This window comes from Pristis pectinata, chromosome 1, assembly GCF_009764475.1.
Source record: "Pristis pectinata isolate sPriPec2 chromosome 1, sPriPec2.1.pri, whole genome shotgun sequence".
NCBI lineage: Eukaryota > Metazoa > Chordata > Chondrichthyes > Rhinopristiformes > Pristidae > Pristis > Pristis pectinata.
The window spans coordinates 63,567,684-63,587,451 of NC_067405.1; the positions used below are offsets into that span (position 1 = coordinate 63,567,684).

The following is a 19,768-nucleotide window of genomic DNA, read 5'->3' on the forward strand; positions in this document are numbered from 1 at the left end:
GCCTCTTGTGTCTTCCTGAATATCCAGTGCAGGTTTGGCCTCCAGCTCAACATCCTCCTGCACCTTCTACTTGCCCCTCCTGTGACAGTTCCCACTGCTCTCTGCTGTCTTCAAGGCTGTACCTCCAGGCTGAAGACATCCCATGGGACCACACAAGCTGTTTGAGGAATATAACACTGGATAAACATCGTTTCCTGCAGAAAAAGCAAACTATCCAGAATAATGAATCGTACAAAGAAACACCCAGATGTCAAGTAGCTGCCTACAATGACAATCCATCAATGAATCTGGGAGTTCTGCTTGATATCTTTAAACCAAGCTGCCAATAAACGCATTCCTGGGTAAGTCCAGGAAACTGACTCAGACAATATAGGGAAAGGTATTGCATGAAACCTAGGGCTCATATGTAACTGACACTCATTCTAAGTAATTCAGGCATGTTTGTGGTGCCACTAGCACAATCTGTTCTAATTTGGTGGATGGCACACATCTAGCTGGAAATGTCTCTGCTCCCCACCTACCACATTTACAGTTCAAGAAGCTGTTTTGTACTTTTTTAAAAAAAAGGCAGAATAACTGAATTGCCAGGCCATCTTCTCTAATGCATAGTGCATTCACATTGAAATATTTTTAACATTTTGCTGCTTTAAAATTATGCTGAAATATGCAGGCCCAGAATTTGACATGTTTGCACTTACTGCAATCCATATTTATTGACATTTTACAATCATTCTTAAGGTTTAAAATTCCCATTGTTGTTTGCAAATTCTCCAATGGTTTGTATCCACTCTCTGTGACTTCCTCAAACTCAACAGTTCATTGCACAATCTATGGAACACCAATTATGGTTTAATGTCTCTCCCCAATTTCCTATGCCACACCACTGGCAGTCTTGCTGTCAGAGTTCTTGACTGTAAGATCTTGAATTCCATCCTGAAATTTATCCATCTCTGAAATGCTTGTGGAAACCAACCTTTGTCCTTTGTGCATGCTTCTAAGATAAGATTTCCTTATTAGTCATGTACATCAAAACAGTGAAATGCATCTTTTGCATCGAGTGTTCTGGGGGCAGCCCACAAGTGTTGCCACACCTCTGGCACCAACATAGCATGCCCACAACTTCCTAACCTGTATGTCTTTGGAATGTAGGAGGAAACCTGAGCACCTGGAAGAAACCCACACAGACACAGAATGTACAAACTCCTTACAGACAGTGGTGGGAATTGAACCCAGGTCACTGGCACTGTAATATGAAGTGACTTAGGATGTTTTATTCCCTCAGTGGAGCTATTCAAATCAAATTGATTTGCAGGGTTTGAGAACCCTACATTCTTACTGGCACAACATTGCAATGGATTGCAAAAGCTTGCTTCAGTTAATCAGTTCAAAGATGAAGATACAGTATGACCATCAATGTAATGTTCTGAGAATCGACACATTCTAGGACTTGCAGAGGCTTGATATTTTGCATTTGACCTAAACCTAGGTGCATTCAAACTCCTGCCCACTTTCCATCCTGCATTAGTCCATTACTCCTATCCTCAGTGACCAACATTAGCTCCTTGTTCCCCTTTGTCTCTAATTTAAAATTTTAATCTGCAGTGATCCTAAGATTATTCACAATCTTGCTCCTCCTCCTGCAACCACCAGAGAACTGCCTACACTTCCATACCTGAGTTTCTGTGCATACTCAGCACTGTCCTCACATACTCACTCTTGCATTTCTGTTCTTTGCATCTTTAGGTAAAACACCTTGGAATTTGCTGCCCAGATCACTTCCAAAATGAATTACTCTAATGTTCCTAAGAGCAAAAGATTCCCTGCTTGCCACCTCTTCCACAAACATTCAACTCCAACTTGTGCAAAACTTTGCCATAGGTTGTTCTGCATAAATATCATATCAGTCCTTGTCAAAGCACCTTGGATCCATGTTCATCTACCTTCATTCATACATCTTTAGAGTCATAGTTATACAGCATGGAAATGGGTCCATCAGCCCAGCTCACCTATGCTGAACAATGTGCCTACTTTAGCTAGTCCCATTTGCCTGCATTTGGCCCATATTCCTCTAATTGTTTCCTATCCATGAATTTGTCCAAATGCCTTTTAAACATTGTAATTCTACCTACCTCCACCACTTCCTCTGGCAGCTCAATCCACATACCCACCTCCCTTTGTGGAAAAGCTTACCCCTTGGGTCCACTTTAAATCCTTCCCCTTTCACCTTAAACCTATGCCCTCCACTTTTAGACTCCCCTACCCTGGGTAAAAGACCATAAGCATTCACCTTATCTGTGCCCCTCATGATTTTATATACCTCTATAAAGTTACCCCTCAGCTTCCTTCAATCCAGAGTAAACAATCCCAACTTATTCCAGTCTCTCCTCATAACTCAAGCCATCCAGTTCTGGCAACATCATTGTAAATCTTTTTTGCACCCTTTCTAACTTAATCACTTCCTATAGTATGGTGAACAGAACTGCACACAGTATTGCAGGTGTGGTCTCACCAACATCCTATACAGCTGTAACAATTCTTGTACTCAATGCCCTGATCAATGAAGGCACATATGCTATTATGCTTCACCAATTTGTCTACCTGTATCATCAATTTCAGGAAACTATGTACTTGCATCCCAAGGTTTCTGTTCTAAAACACTCCCCAGGGCCCTGTCATTCACTGTATGTCCTGCCCTGGTTTATCTTCCCAAAATACATCACTTTGCACTTGTCTGAGTTAAATTCTATCTGCCACTCCTTTGCCCACTTTCCCAGTTGATCTGGATCCTGTTGTAATCTTAGACAACCTTCTTCACTGTCCACTATGCCACCAATTTTGGTGTCACCTGCATCTCATCCAAATTGTTATATATGACAAACAACAGGAGACCTAGCACTGATTCCCTGCAGCAGCAGCACCACTGGTCAGAGGCCTCCAGTCTGGAAAAACAACTCTCCACTACCACCTGCTGACTCCTTCCACCAAGCCAATTTTGCATCCAACTGGCTAGCTCACCCTGGATCCTATATGATCTCGCCTTCCAGACCAATCTAGCATGTGGGACCTTGTTGAAAGCCTTGCTAAAGTCCATGTAGACAACCTTGTCCTTATCAATCCTCTTGGTCATCTCTGCAAAAGAAAAACTCAATTTGTGAAACATTATTGCCCATGCCCAAATCCTTTCTATTGTGTTATTCTATCCTGTATCATCAGATTCCACTAGCATTGTTCTCCCCACAGGCTCTCTGACTATGACTTCGGCCCACAATTAATGGCAGAGTTGGGAAGAGGAGGAATAAGGTATGGGTAACATTGAGGAAAGGGGCAGCATGAAGGGATTGCAGGACATTTGAATGGAGGGCAGTAAATCAAACATGTGATAGAGAAGGGATCTCTGGTGTAGGGGCCAGAAGTGTGATTGGAGTGGGGTCCAATGGAGTTGGAGTCAGGATGAGAAGCAGCAATGGCACAGGCAGAGAGAGGTGTGGGGCGAAGGGAATAAATTTGAAGCAATATGTGAAAAGGGAATTTATCCATTTATTAGAATAGACTCCTTGATGATAAAAAATGGGGTTTAAGCTGAATCAGGCCTCAAAGCTACAATTACAGGCTGCTTTAGTGTGTGGCCCACAGGAGGGGGACACAGACTGATCAGCCTCCCACATGTGTGAAATCCTCCATCTGTATGCAGGCCAATACATATGGAGGGCCCAGAACAGTTTTAAAAGTGAGTGACCCATACTCAAAGACCCAATCAAGTTCTACATTTAGGTTTTGGGTTAAATTTCTTTGTATTAGTCTTGATATTTGGCTAAGTAATAATATTTCTGGCCCAAGTCTCTCTTCCTGGAGTGGCATTTGTCTTCTGTGTTGATTGAAGTGTTATCTATTTGTTTATCTATAGAATATCCCAAGGAATTTCTTCTGTTAATGGTGCAAGTGTTGTGTACACAACAAATGTTGAAACAGAATAATTGCATCATGACATCCTTTTAAAGATGGAACAGAAGGATTCCTTCATTTAAAAACAATGTTGAAGTGAAAGTCCTTTCTTTATAGGCCTGAATCTTTCCTTGGATCTTGCATAAATATCTCCAATAAGCAGTATCAGAAACAAGGAAGGCATAGATTTAAAAAGGAAGGTGTTTTATAGGGGATCTGTGGGGAAGGCTTTTTTATTTACATAGACTGTTTTATATCTGGAACTCACTGCCAGAGGTGGTGGTGGAGTTAAATACAATCATCACCAGTTAAGAGATATTTAGACAGGCACACGAATAGGCAAGGCATAGGAAACAGACCTAACACTAGCAAATGGGATTAGTGTAGATGGGCAAGAAGGTCAGCAAGGATGTAGTGGGTTGTTTTTTTGTGTTGTAGAACTCGGGTATGTGTATGCCTGAATCTCCTGAGATCCTGAGGAAAGGCCCTTTCAGGAATGCACTTGTCAAAGAACTTTTGAAATGCTGTCACTGCTGCAAAGGAAACATGGTAGCCATTATATGTACAGCAAGATCCCATAAATAGCATCATGACAATGAGCAGCTAATCTCTTATAGAAATGTTGATTGATGTATGACTTATACAATCTTCTCAAATAATGCTACAGGTCTTTTATGTTCACTTGAAAGAGTTTACATTTCATCTGCAAAATAACACCTTCAATGGTGCAAGATTCCATCAATACTATAGTGAATGTCAACCTTGGAATTTGTGATCAAGTTTCTAAGTGGGACTTGAATTTATAAACCTCTGGCAGAGGTAAGAACACTCCCACCTGAGCCACATCTAACAATCACCAAGCTCCCATTTCCCAAGTCAAGATGGCTATTTCTTGTCTGCATGTGCTTGTAATTACCAGAATTTGTAATGCAGGAGAATGAAAGGAAATAAGGTGGAAGCAAGGTTATTTCAGCTTTCATAACTTTAATGAAATCCCTCTGTAAATAAAACCCTGAAAGACATTAGTAAACTAGGTAGATTTTAGAACAATCCAATCGTATTATTTCACCACTACAATGACTAATTCAAATTCCAGAATACATCAATGAAATGTCTTCAATGTGAGATATTAACTGTTTCCCTTTGACAACATTTCAACATGAAACTCCATTTGACCTGCTGAGTGTTTCCAACATTTCCTGCTTTTTCTAAAAAAAAAATTCCAGATTATTTTACTACATCTATTTAAATTCACAAATATTGTGGTGGGCTTTGAATTCTCGTCTCCAGACCATTAGTCCAGGCCTCTGAATTACCAGTGCAAGCCAACATGTCAATATCCCTGTTTTCTCTCTTGTTTCTGTTGCAAGCCTCTGCATGAAAATGCTGCAATGAGAGTTATGCAGATTTGATGGTCTGCTTACAAATACTTGTGACAAGGAAGCTCTCTTTAAATTTTATAGTTTAAGGAATTAAGACTAACTCTTCTGAGGGCAGTTTTAACGAAAAAGTTTCATATGGTATATTCAATTTAATACACAGTTGTAGCGACTCACCGTCCAAGCAAGTGAACCGGCTCGGTGGTCGGGTCGTTGGAGCGGCGAGGCCCAAGATAGCAGTGGGCCTTCGTCTTCCCCAAGTGACAGGGAGAACCTGCGCGCGGGAAAGATTTGATGATGCAGCATATACGTTATTGCTGTTTTGAGTGGGCGGGAACAGGCTCTCTTAAAAGGCCTGCGCAAGGCAGGAAAATAAACCAGTTCTTGTTCTGAAACCCTTCGACTAGTGTCTCGTTTTTCACATCGCGGTAGCAGCTGCTACACTGTCCAGTTATGCCTTTCAGGATTCTTACCAGAACACATACCTAAAGTTTCATGTTAAAAATTATTTTGTATGCACCAGCATAGTGATCACTCCCAAAATTGCTTTGTAATTAAAAAAGCTAAGAATTATTTCTGGAATGACATAAGGACAGTAGGGAGACAGATTTACGGGCAGCACATTGCAGAAAAATTGAGGCAGTCCCAGAGCCCCACTAGAAAGAAGTTTTAGATCATTTCAGCACATCACAAAATGAAAGAAACTCTGAGCTGGTATCTGTAAAGATGGGATCAATACTTTGATCAGGTTGTCACCCTAGTCAGAAGGAACTGTATGTATTATATATCAGATGTTTTGAAAATGTAGAATAGCTCTGTTAAATTTGACAACTATTTACAAAATTTAAGTTCAGATATATTTATTGAAAGGTATTTGCCCTTATATGTCAGGACACTGGTACAGTTCATAAATCTTTGATCTATGCAAGCTAAACATATCAATGCATTGTCAGCGCAACAGAGCATTTTTACATTATGCATAGTGATTTACTATAGGGTGAGGCTTGTACAATAATTTTAATCAGTTTGTCGTTAGAACAATATAGCACAATACAGGTCCTTTGGCCCACCATGTCGTGCCAACCTTTAAATCTTGCTTAAGACTATCTAACCCCTTCCTCCCACATATCCCTCTATTTTAAATTCCTCCATATGCTTATCTAACAATCTCTTGAACTTGACCAATGTACCTGCCTCCACCACTACCCCAAGCAGCGCATTCCATGCACCATCCACTCTCTAGGTGAAAAACCTCCCTCTGACATCTCCCTTGAACTTCCCACCCATTACTCTAAAGCTATGCCCTCTTGTATTGAGCATTGGTGCCCTGGGAAATAGGTGCTGGCTATCTACTCTATTCCTCTTAATATTTTGTATACCTTTATCATGTCTCCCCTCATCATCCTCTTCTCCAAAGAGTAAAGCCCTAGCTCCCTTAGTCTATCATAAGGATATAGTGTTTCACATCAACAAAGATTGATTATTAATTGCTGTCTTACTGCATGGATATTATAATATCATTATTAACAAGTTGTCGGTACCAACATTGGAGCCGCCATCAACATAAATTTAGAACCAAACTCTACTTTTTCAAATCCATATTTTGTATGTAAACCCTTGCCTATACTCTATCATGTAGTTCCTTACAAGGTATCCGTTATTCCAGATACGATAAACCTTCTGAATCCTTCAGTTCAATCCTAGCCTATAGTTTATTGTAATTTATCCACAATTCCTTAGCTGAGTTGTCTGAATCCCCTGATTAGGTGTCAAACTGTTGAGCCACAGTTAACAACAAAATAATGCTGCTGCCACACAGCTCCAGTGACCTGGGTTTGATCCTGACTTCTGGTGCTACCTGTGTGGTGTTCAGACATTTTTCCTGCGATTGTGTAGGTTTCCCCTGACTGCTCTGGTTTTTCTCCCATATCTTAAGGACACACTGGTAGGTTAATTGGCTACTGTAAATTGTCCCAAGTATAGGTAAGTGGCAAGAGAATTTGGGAGTTTATGGACATATTAGAGAGAATCGATTACAGGGACATTGGATAGAGAGCTGGCATAGCTTTAATGGGCAGAATGGTATCCTACATTGTAAGTGTGTATATGTGATATGAGAATACGATTATATAGCAAATTGACTATAGCAACAACTGCAGGAAGAAAATCTGGTGCCACCATTAGAACCCAGTCTACTCATGAAAACAAATGAAAGATTTGTGCGTATTTAATATGCACGTACAAAAGGTTGGTCATGCAGTGATTCATGTGCATAATAAACTAAATAGCTGCTAACTTCTGATATTAGTCCTGTGACACATTTTGGAGCATTAAACAGAAATTAGGCCTTTCCCTAGGAATGTCACGACTGAAAAAAGATTTTACATATCAGGAATTAAACTGTAAGAAAAAGAAAACAACAGCCAATTTGTTGCATAGAATGATCTCACAAATAGTAATGGGACAGTAATTACATAATTTGTTTTACTGCTAGTCAATGAACCAATTTTGTCTGAGACAATGCTAATGACCTAGCACTTTAGTTGTAATATGTTTATCTCTGCTGCATTTGAGAAAACTGAAGAATGTCATGGGGTCACGCAAACCCTCCTATGTGGACAGAAAAAGCCTGTTTAATGTCTCATTTGCACTTCTAAGACATAAGATATCTTTATTAGTCACATGTATATCCAAACACACAGTGAAATGCACCTTTTGCGTAGAGTGCTCAGGGGCAGCCGACAAGTGTTGCCACGTTTCTGGCGCCAACGTGGCATGCCCACAACTTCCAAACCCGTACATCTTTAGAATGTGGGAGGAAATCGGAGAACCTGGAGGAAACCCACACAGACACGGGGAGAACGTACAAACTCCTTACAGACAGTAGCCTGAATTGAACCCAGCTTGCTGGCGCTGTAATAGCGTTACACTAACCACTACGCTACCGTGCCTACTTAAGTAGTAGCCTAAAAATGAGTTCAAAACTTATGATCTTGTGAATCAGAGATACGAATCCTATCACTTAACCAGACCTGATACTTCAAGAGAGCCTGAGTAGGGGTCAGGATTCAAATTGATCTAATTGAGTTTTTAAAATTGACAATATTTATTTGGAACTTTTACTCTGTGCTCAAGAAATCACAAACCAATGACATAAATAAATAATATTGGAGTAAGAAAGTAAATCATTTCAAACAAAAAGTCAAAAGTGTTGAATAATTTACATGGAAGCCTTTGGGGTGGGTAGCACCTGAGTTCAAGAGATATCCACAGCTACAGTCATAACCTGCACTTATATGCTGACTTCAGTGTGGGTAAACATCGCAGAAGCTGAATGCCAAGTTTTAAGAATGTAATAGTATTAGAGGAGAGACTGAAAACATTTGCAAAAGGTTTGAAAGGAGTAGGAGGAGGCAGAGATCTTGGGGGCTAATTCCAGAGCTTGACACCTTAATGATATGGCATGGTCCCCATTAACAGTGCAAAATGATAAGGGATGCACAAGAGGCAACATGAGAAACACAGATTTCAAATGGGGTGCCAAGATTGGAGATTACAAAGGTAGGAAGGTAGCAAGTCATAGAAGGATTTGAACACAAAAGTGTTTCTGGGCCAATGTGGGTGTAAATGGAAAGGCAGATATTGGAGGATAGAATACTGGCAACACAGTTTTGTATGTTTGAGCCTATGGAGGTTGAGGATGCATTGAAGTGCTATAAGGGTATTAAAAAAAAAGGAAGGAGTAGGCCATTCAGTCAGGTCATAGATGATCTTTAACCTCAACGTCACCTTTCTTCACTGATTCCTTTTTCCTTGATTCCTGGATATCTAAGAATCTGTACATCTCTCTCTTGAAAATAAGCTGCTGCTTCCACAACTCCTTTAGGAGAGAATTCTGAAGTTTTACGATCAGCTGTGGAAGAAATTTCTTCACATCTTTGTCTTGAATAATTGACCCCTTTTTTTGAGAATATGTTCCCTGGTTGTCGAAATCCAAGCAAGGGGGAAAAAAATCATTGGGTCAAGCTCCAAAATAACTTTGCACATTTCAATGAGATCACCTTTCATTCTTCTAAACTCCAGAGTGTATACGTCCAATATGCTTAATCTCCCCTCATGGGACAAACACGTACCTTCTACCCTTCCCATCAGGAATCAATCTAGTGAATCTTCTTTGCACTCCCTCAATGGCTAGAATATCCTTTCTTGACAAGACAGAAGATGGTATGTTGGCTGTGGTCTCACTAGGACCCTGTATAACTGGAGGGTGACATCTTTATTGTTAAATAAAGGCCAACCTACTGATTGCCTGTGGAATCAATGTGTTTGGAATGATTGTGTACAAGGACACCCAGATCTCTCTGAACACTAACACCTGTCAATCTCTCACCATTTAAAAAAGTATTCCACCTTTCTAAGTTTTTTGCAAATAAATGTATGACATATTTTTCAAAAGTTATAAAAGTGAGTTTCAGCAGAAGATGGGTTGAGGTGTAAATGAATGTGAGCAATATTGCAGGATTAAAAGTAGTTTAGATTTCATTAGCAAAAATAATTCTACATCCACAGCCTATTTATCTCTGCATCTCTGGAGGAGGTAGTTCCCCTAATCTCTGGGACCCTTGAACCTGCATATTATATTAGTGCAATCCCATATTTAATATAATTCATAAATGTATATAAACACTTTGCATATATTATCAATACATGTAGCTTTTATGTGAATTTAAAGGTTAGTTGACTCCATACAATCTGCCAGGTACGTATATGCTTGCAAGTGTAAACTCCCTCAATTAGAAATTTGTTCCTGCTGCCCGGAAATATTTAATCAGCATCTCAAATCCTTCTAAGTTACAATAGAAATTGCACAAATGAATCAATCAGTAGAATTTGCCATAGTAACTAAGTGTGTCTTTGAGAAGGAAATGTCTGTTCAAAAATGGAAGGTTACTTTAGGAACACTCTAGTATGCAGCACTCCGTTTCTGTAGTATCCATAAGTTTCATGATGCCGGATTTGACAGAGTATTTGACAATGAAAGCTTTCATAAGATCATATCTATAGTTTTTATTAATGAAACTGTAGAGTATGGGATTGACACAGCAATGTATTAGAGATAGACACTGAGTGATGTGAAGGGAAATAATAATGAAATTTTCTAGCTGACAACTGAAAGATAAAAGATCTAGGAACCACAAAACATCAAGAAACAGAATAGAGTGGTAAGGAAACCAACAGATTAGGAAAACAATCACATAGACAAATATTATCTTCCGGCTATTTTTCCTCTCTGGATCATTTGCAATTGGGATGGCTGTTGCTAGGAGGAAATAAAAAACTGCAATAACGAGGAATGGGATAAGAAATCCTATAATGATGCAACAAATTTCCATCCCAGCCATCCATTCTCTGAAGTTGTCCTCAGGGTAAGATAAATGACAGATGGGCGCACCCTGATGATTGCTATTCACTTTCAAGAAAATTAAATCTGGAACTGATACCAGTAAGGCAAAAATCCAGATAAACACACAGATAACTTTACGGATCAACACTTTCTTTCGGTCAACAGAATCTTGGAACCACATCACTGATACATACCTGTCCACACTCATACATGTTAGGAAGAAGATACTCCCAAACAGGTTGACACTGAAGATGAGGTGAGTAAATTTGCACATGAACACTCCAAAAGGCCAAGTGCCATGTTGAATGAAGGATGTGACCCAGATAGGGAGAGTAATTACCACACACAAGTCTGCAATGGCCAGGTTCAGGATGTAGAAGTGTGTTTCATGTCTTGAGTGAATTGACTTCACATTCACATAGACCACAATAATGTTGGCCCCCAAACCACTGATAAAAATCAGGATGTAAAAGAATGATATTATGTATAGGATAGCATTCTTATTGACATTTTGCATACAATGATAAATTTCCCAGGTCAAACAATCGGAGCCATTTACACAAGTGATCCAGGTTTCATTTGCTGTCGAAATATTCTGCTCATCCAAGTAATCCAAGAAAGCAGTGAAGTCAATGCCTGCCATGACAATCAAATTTCAAGGTCGGAATACTGTAAAAACAAAAGAGAAATCTATAGATTTCATCTCTTCAAATCATTGAAATAACTTCTATTTCCTTTAGCTGAGTTAATAGCATTCTTCAAATATAACTTAATTTTTTCTTCATTGAGGCAAAGCCACCAAGGGATAGGGTTGCAGTGAGAATCATGAAACCAGGCACAAAGTATTTAAAATTATGGCAGTATAAAGAAACAACTAAACTATCACTAACTCACAAGAAATACTGCTAACTAGATCAATAATGAGCTGATCCAATACAGTTCAACCACTTTGGAACATCTGTTAAAATTCAAGATGAAAAGTATTATTGGATTGATAGGATTTGCCACAGCAGCTGGGCAACTTGGTTGACATGGACGAGATGGGCCAGAGGGCCTGTTTCCTTGCTGTATAACTCCATGACTCTTTGACCATTAGGGCACACAGATTAATGCACTCCCTCCTGCACCATCTTTTCTCTAGACATTCACTCATTTGTTCTATATACCTACTTCTCTACTTGTTAGCACGTGGCTTTGGGAGTAATCATGAGATTACTACCTTCGAAGTGCTGTTTTCAAATCATTTTTCTAGCTCCCTGCAATCTGCTAATGGTACCTCATATCTATATCATTGGTATCAATGTGAAACCTAACTTCTAGTTGTTCATTCTTTTCCTTCAGGATGCTCTGCAGTTGTTCACTGATGTCCTCGATCCTGGCTGTACCCACAACCTCTGAACTCTGGAATGGTTCCTGGATATTGCAGGCTAGCAAGGTGATGCCCTTATATAAGAAAGGAGGGTGGGAGAAACCAGAAACTTACAAGCTGTTTGCCTGGTATTGGTAGTTGGGAAAATGCTGGGATCTATAATAAAGGATGTGATATTAAGACATTTAGAAAATAATAATATGAGTGAGCAGGGTCAACATGGATTTATGAAATGACAATCATGTTTGATAATCTATTGCATAACTTTGTGTATGTATCTAGTAGAACAGATGAGAGGAAACCAGTGGATGTGGTGTATTTGGATTTTCAGAAGAGTTTAGATAAGGTCCCACAGAGGAGGTTGCTAAACAAGTTTAAAGCACATGGAATGTGGGGAAAGATACTAGCATGGACTGAGAATTGGTTATCAATTAATAAAGAAAAAAAGTAGAAATGTACAGGTTCTCTTTAAGTTGGCAGGAATCAGTGCTTGGGCCTCAACTATTCACAATCTATATTAATAATGTGATTGTGGGCACCAGCATGTTTCCTAGTCTGTTATTGACACAAAAAACATGTGGATATTTGAGTAGTGATGAGGACAAAAATAGGCTTCAAGAGACTTTACACACACTGAGTGAGAGTAGATGGACTGAAACCTGGAAAAATATGAAGCAATACACTTCAGTAGAAAAAACAGAAACGTTGAGTATTTTTTAAATGGTGAGAGATTGGGAAATGTTGATGTTCAAAGGGGCCTGGATGTCCCTGTACATGTCACTGCAGGTACAGCAGGCAATTAGGCAGGGAAATGTTATGCTGGCCTTTAATGCAAAAAGATTTCAGTACAAGAATAAATATGACTTATTACAACTATAAATGGCATGGGTGAGACCACAAGTGAAATAATAAGAGAAGTTTTGGTCTTCTTACCTAAAAATGGATATACTTGCTATGGAGGTAGTGCAGAAAAACTTCACAAGACTGGTTCCTGGAATGATGAGTCTTCAAGTGATGTGACATTGAATAGGCTTGGCATCTATTTTCTGGCAGTTGAGAAGAATAAAAGATGATCTCATTGAAGCTTACAAAGTTATTAAAGGACACAGGAGGGAACATATGGGGAGAGTATTTCCCCTGGTTGAAGATTCTAGAACTAGGGGAACACTCTATCAACATCAGTGGCGCACTAAATAGCTATTATGCACTACTTAAACATAAAACAAATGACATATTGGTCCAACCTTCCATCAATATAGACAAACCAAGAAAGATGAGAAGAATAAAGAAGCAAAGTGAAACAAGCCAGGAAATTCATTAACAAAACTGTCTTGGCAACTGGCTTTTATGCATGCAACTGAACGATATAAATAAAAATGCAGCTTACCTCTTGAATAGCTTTTCAGGGAAGAAAAAAATATCTAGGTCGCACACACAGTAAACGGTGTCGATAAATGACGAAGAAATTAGGTCTTAGTAATGGGTGTAATTGGGTGGCGTGGGCTCGTTGGGCCGGAAGGGCCTGTTACCATGCCGTATAAATAAAGTTATAAAGTTTTTAAAATCTCACAGCGCAGTAATGTCAGATGATCTCTTCAGGTGAAAAATCTATTGGGTAAAATGCATAAAATGATTGTTGGAAACCATTTTTTAAAATCTACGATGCTAACAAGAAAATTAAAGATATCAGCAACTAAATGAACCCATGGGAGGTTTCTGCAAAATTCTTTTACAGAGTATTACATCCAAAAGTTTCAATATGAAATTTGTGTTATGGACAGATGTGCAGCATGATAGATCTTTTTTACTTCTAGTGGGTGTATTGGGAACATAGGCACAAGGCAGAATGCAGCTGTACACTTTTTACATTAAAGGAGTGTGTATATCTTTCAGCCTGTGAAGTAGGAGTGGGCTTGATTCCTCAGCTGCTGCTAGCTTGTGATGGTTTGCACTTGAGTTGTTAAACAAGTGTCAGAAGGTGAGGGTGAAGGTGAGGGGAGAGTGAGCAGCCAGAAGTCGTGGTACACATTAGTACCAACGACGAAGATACAAGAAAGGATAAGTTCCTGAAAAGTGAATATGGGGAACTAGGTAAGAAGCTGAAAAGCAGGACCTCAAGGGTAGTAGTCTCTGGATTGCTGCCTGTGCCACATGCCAGTGAGGGTAAGAATAGGTTGATTTGGCAGATGAATGTGTGGCTGAGAAATTGGTGCAGGGTTTCAGATTTGTGGATCATTGGGATCTCTTCTGGGGAAGGTATGACCTGTACAAAAGGGACAGGTTACACCTAAACTGGAGGGGGACCAATATCCTTGCGGGCCGATTTGCTAGAGCTGTTGCGGAGGGTTTAAACTAGTTTGGTAGAGCAATGGGAACCCGAGTGATAGGTCAGGGGATGGGGCAGTTGGTGTACAGGTTGATGCAGTATGTAGAGAGACTGTGAGAAAGGATAGGTAGTTGATTGGGCAAAATTGCAGTCAGTTGGATGGGTTTAAATCTGTCCATTTTAATGCAAGAAGTATCAGAAACAAGGGTGAGGGTCAGTACATGGAACTATGATGTGGTGGTGTTGTGTGAAATTGTTTTGTTAACTGTCTTAAGGATCAAAGACTCTGGACTCGAGCTTTGTAGACCAAACCTAGTTTAATCACAAAGGCAAACGCGGGACAGAATGGATGGGAACAGACACACGCTCACTCACGCACAGGGATACCACGAACACGAGAGGGGAAGCGCAACTGGGGTAAAATACACTCACACACGCACAATAATACACACAAGCACACAGTAACAATGTACAACTTCAGGATATAACACTTCAATGCCCGTCCCACACTAGCATTGGCCCTTAACACTCCCTGAGTCTGAGTGAAATGCTCCCTGACCATATGGTGATGCACTCTTACCAATGATCTCTGCAGCATTGTCTCACTACTCCTGGGGTCGTCAAAAGAGATAGGGCTAGGGGAGGCAGCCCTTTTTATGGTGCTAGGAGGCTGGGTGGAGCCTCACTGTTATGATTTGAACGAGCCAATGGTGTGGAAGTCAAAGACAAAGGTTCCTGTCACAGCCAGTGGTCAGGCAGGTTCAGAGACAAAGGATACTGGTCAGGCAGGTTCAGATGCAAAAGGTACTCTCACACTGGAGGGGTGGGTGGAGCCGCACCTTGATTGACAGTAGTATCACTTCCGATCAGAGGAGCAATGCTGTCCTCTGGTCATCGGGGGTCAGTGTCGTAACTGTCACGTGACAGCCATGTGGATTTCTCACAAAAGGTGGCCATTACAGAGACTTGGCTGTCACAAGGGTAGGAATGGCTGCTGGATGTCCTGGGGCTTAGATGTTTCAAAAGTGATAGGGAGGGAGGTAAAAGAGGTGGGGGAGTGATACTGCTAATCAGGGAGAGTATCACAGCTGCAGAAAGGGAAAACGTCCTGGAGGGGTCGTCTACTGAGTCAGTCTGAGTGGAGGTCAGAAGGCCTTGGCGAGTAGGGTTAAGGAAAGCCCCAAGGTGTTCTACACATATGTGAAGAACAAGAGGATGACTAGAGTGAGGGTAGGACTGATCAGGGATAGAGGAGGAAACGTGCCTGGAGTCGGAGGAGGTAGGGGAGGTTGTTAATGAATACTTTGCTTCAGTATTCACCTGTGAGAGAGACCTTAATGTTTGTGAGAACAGCATAAAACAGGCTGATAAGCTAGAACACGTCGATGTTAAGGAGGAGGATGTGCTGGAACTTTTGAAAAACATTAGGATAGATAAGTCCCCAGGGCCGGACAGGATATATCCCGGGATACCATGGGAAACGAGGGAAGAGATTTCTGAGCCCTTGGCGATGATCTTTGCGTCCTCACTGGTCACAGAAGTAGTATCAGATGATTGGAGGGTGGCAAATGTTATTCCTTTGTTCAAGAAAGGGAGTAGGGATAACCCTGGGAACTATAGACCAATGAGTCTTACCTTAGTGGTGAGCAAATTATTGGAAAATATTCTTAGGTAAAGGATTTATGAGTATTTGGAGATGCATAGTCTGATTAGGGATAGTCAGCATGGCTTTGTGAGGGGCAGGTCATGCCTCATGAACCTGACTGAATTCTTTGAGGATGTGACAGAACACATTGATGAGGGTAGAGCAGGTGATGTGGTGTATATGGACTTTAGTAAGGTTCCCTATGATAGGCTCATCCAGAAGGTCGTGAGGCATGTGATCCAGGGAAACTTGGCTGTGTGGATTTGGAATTGGCCTGCCCATAGATGGCAGAGGGTGGTTGTAAATAGAGCACATTCTGCCTGGAGGTCGGTGACCAGTGGTGTTCCACAGGGATCCGTTCTGGGACCCCTGCTCTTTGTGATTTTTATAAATGACTTGGATGAGGAAGTGGAAGGGTGGGTTAGTAAGTTTGCAGATGACATGAAGGTTGGTGGTGTTGTGGATAGTGTTGAGGGTTATCGAGGGTTACAATGGGACATTGATAGGATGCAAAGCTGGACCGGAAGTGGCAGATGGGAAAAATATTAAGTGATTAACTTTGGAAGGTTGAATTTGAAGGCAGAATTACAGGGTTAATGGCAGGATTCTTAGCAGTGTGGAGAAACAGAACGATTTTGGAGTCCAAGTCCTTAGATCCCTCAAAGTTATCGCGCAAGTTGATCGGCTTGTTAAGGTGTATGGTGTGTTGGCCTTCATTAGTCGGGGGATTGAGTTCAAGAGCCACGAGGTAATGTTGCAGCTCTATAAAACCCTGGTTAGACCATACTTAGAATATTGTGTTCCATTCTGGTCATCTCACTATAGAAAGGGTGCAGAGGAGATTTACCAGAATGCTACCTGGATTGGAGAGCATGTCTTATGAGGATAGGTTGAGCGAGCTGGGGCTTTTCTCTTTCGATCGAAGGAGGATGAGAGGTGACCTGATAGAGCTGTACAAGATGATAAGAGGCATAGATCGAGTGGACAGTCAGAGACGTTTTTCCAGGGTGGAAATGGCTAATATGAGGGGGCATAATTTTAAGGTGATTGGAGCAAAGTACAGGGGGGTATCAGAGGTAAGTTTTTTTTACACAGAGAGTGGTGGGTGTGTGGAACACACTGGCGGGGATGCTAGTAGAGATAGATACATTAGGGACATTTAAGAGACTCTTAGATAGGCACATGGATGATAGAAAAATGGAGGGGTATGTGGGAGGGAATGGTTAGATTGATCTTAGAGTAGGTTAAAAGGTCAGCACAACATCGTGGGCTGAAGGGCCTGTACTGTGCTGTTATGTTCTATGTTAAGATAGCCCATATCTTCTTTCACAGTGGCTGAGTAATAAACAGCTTGCTTAATATCATAATTTCAGGAAATTGCAAGGTGTTACTCCAGAGCAAAAAACTGCTGGGGGAACTCAGCAGGTCAGGCAGCTGAGAGTGTAGAGGGGAGATAGCCAGTATAAAGAGGTGATCGGGGGTGGCAGCTATACTAACTATCTCCCCTCTATACTCTCAGTCGTGATGCAGGGTCTCAACCCAAAACATCGACCATTTATCTGTCTCCTCAGATGCTGCCTCAGTTTGCTCCAAATTACAGCACCTGCAGTCTCTTGTGACTCTAAGATGTTACTTCATTTTGGCGAACAGACAAAAAACTAGGAGCCGCAAATATAATGTAATTACAAGTAAATCCATTAGGTCATTTGATGAAACAATCTTTACCCAGACAGCATAAAACTTGCAACACACTATCACATGGAATTGTTAAGACAAAGTGTTGACACATTTAAGGAGCAGCTAGATAAGCATGTGACAGAGAAAGGAATAGAGGTATATGCTGATAAGGTTAGAAGGTGGTATATGGAATACCATTGTGCAGCATGGACCTGTTGATCTGAACGATCTGTTCCTGTGCTAAACATACTGTGCAATTCCTTGTAATGTCAAAAACTGAAGTAACGCCCCAGTGGCTCTACTGGTAAATTCAGTGCCCCAAATGGTATAGTCCCTTTGAGACTATGAGGTTTCAAAACTCCTTTTAGTTGATCTAAATGGCTGGAATGCTACGTGGCCTGACGAACTGCTGAATTAGGGAGGGAGTGGAGGGAAGTGAATCTGCTAGGATCCTGCTCCTGATCGAAATCCAAAAATTCTTGCTTGAAAATATCTCTGCGTTAATATTGTGCTATCACATAAACAGCTTGGAGATTTAACTAAAATCAGTCGCTGTAATTGCCCTTTTGCCTGGCTCCACCCATGTTTAAAGAACCTGTCAACATTCAACACCAAGCCTCTGACATGATGAACAATGCTCTCACATGAATGAGAAACCAAAAGACCAGATACTGCCTGTGGATTTACAGCCCTGTATGTCAGCACCTCGAGAACAGGGAGATTTAAAGACTGTGCCACAGCTGGTTTTAAGTATTTGAATGAGAAAATCTAACCCAAAATGACCTCGTATTTGAATTTTTAAGAGACATATGGCTTTTGATTAAGCCTTTTTGCAACAAATTTTATTAACACTTAATTTCAAAACTGAAATCCACAAATCCATTGAACAGTTAAATCTTTTTACTCATGTTTAATTTTGACCTAATTTATTCATCGTTTAAATATAAGGTCTAGAGGATTACAATTTAATGACTATACCCTGGTAGCAGGGAAACTTAGCTGAAACTAATACACGTTGGAAGCACTTTTTAAATACCATGAAACCTTACCCAGTTGAATAACTTGCTGACACGACTTTTAAATTCCACACACGAAGAAAAGGTCCTTTGAGTAAGATACCATGAACTTACACAACCATACTAAACATGAGTCAGAGATGAGAGGAAAAGAAAATAAGCCTTGCTTTTACACACTCACTGGTTAACCCACAACTCAAACACAGTAATTTCTGACAGGCGTTTAACATAAATATGCTTCACACAGGCTGTGTGTTGAAGATAATCAGGAATTCAATCCTCGCATAAAACAGCCACAATTGGTGAGCACAGTTCTTTAATTCTGCCTGCTTAGTCAGTTCTGCTTATCTACTGACTGAAAGAAAGTACAGTGGTTCCACCTCCCCTCTGAATGTTCACATTGACTTTAAAAGTTAAATGTTAAGCCTCCTAGCGAGAATAAGTAACTGTGATAATCTTAAATTCAATGACACAGAAAAGAAATAAGAGCTGTGCACATTACCAGCAATCTGCTTCTCTTGTTGTTGTGGAGTGTGTACTGAAAGGTTCTCGAGCTGTGGCACATATTTCTTCTAGTGTTAAAGGAAAACTCCTCCAAATGGAGATCAGGGATTAGTCAAGCACAAAACTAGTAGGCTGGTCTTCATACTGCTGTAATTTCTGGATCATGTGAAGTTTTCAGTGCCGTGAAGGCAAAAACAAACCCTGAAACCGGCAAAACTGCAGTTAAGGATAAACATTCACAAGTTTCCATTAGAATTTCCTTTGTAAAATACAGTAATAAGTATTTTTTTAAAAAATGCTATAAAAATGTAAAAGCAACATATTTTCCTCATTAGTATAAGAAGGCACACTTGCATAAAACTAGAAACTGAATCCTGTTGATATTGTATAATTGAATAGGTTTTACTATCCACATACTCAGTGGATTCATAAACCTCACTTCACATTCCTTACCAACATCCAGAAGATTTTAAACTAAGTAACTACACAGCAATCAAAAGGATAAC

At 40.4% G+C, this 19,768-nt stretch overlaps 1 protein-coding gene across 1 annotated transcript; it reads right to left on the minus strand.

Annotated features, from left to right (window-relative positions):
• Positions 1-6,152: 6,152 nt before the first annotated feature.
• Positions 6,153-19,367, minus strand: LOC127577021 (atypical chemokine receptor 3-like). Its single transcript, XM_052027882.1, has 4 exons — positions 19,261-19,367; positions 13,482-13,702; positions 13,028-13,140; positions 6,153-11,394 (listed from the first exon to the last, which is right to left on the minus strand). Exon 4 carries the CDS (start codon positions 11,366-11,368, stop codon positions 10,274-10,276), a length of 1,095 nt encoding a protein of 364 aa, XP_051883842.1. The 5' UTR covers positions 11,369-11,394; positions 13,028-13,140; positions 13,482-13,702; positions 19,261-19,367; the 3' UTR covers positions 6,153-10,273.
• Positions 19,368-19,768: the final 401 nt, after the last annotated feature.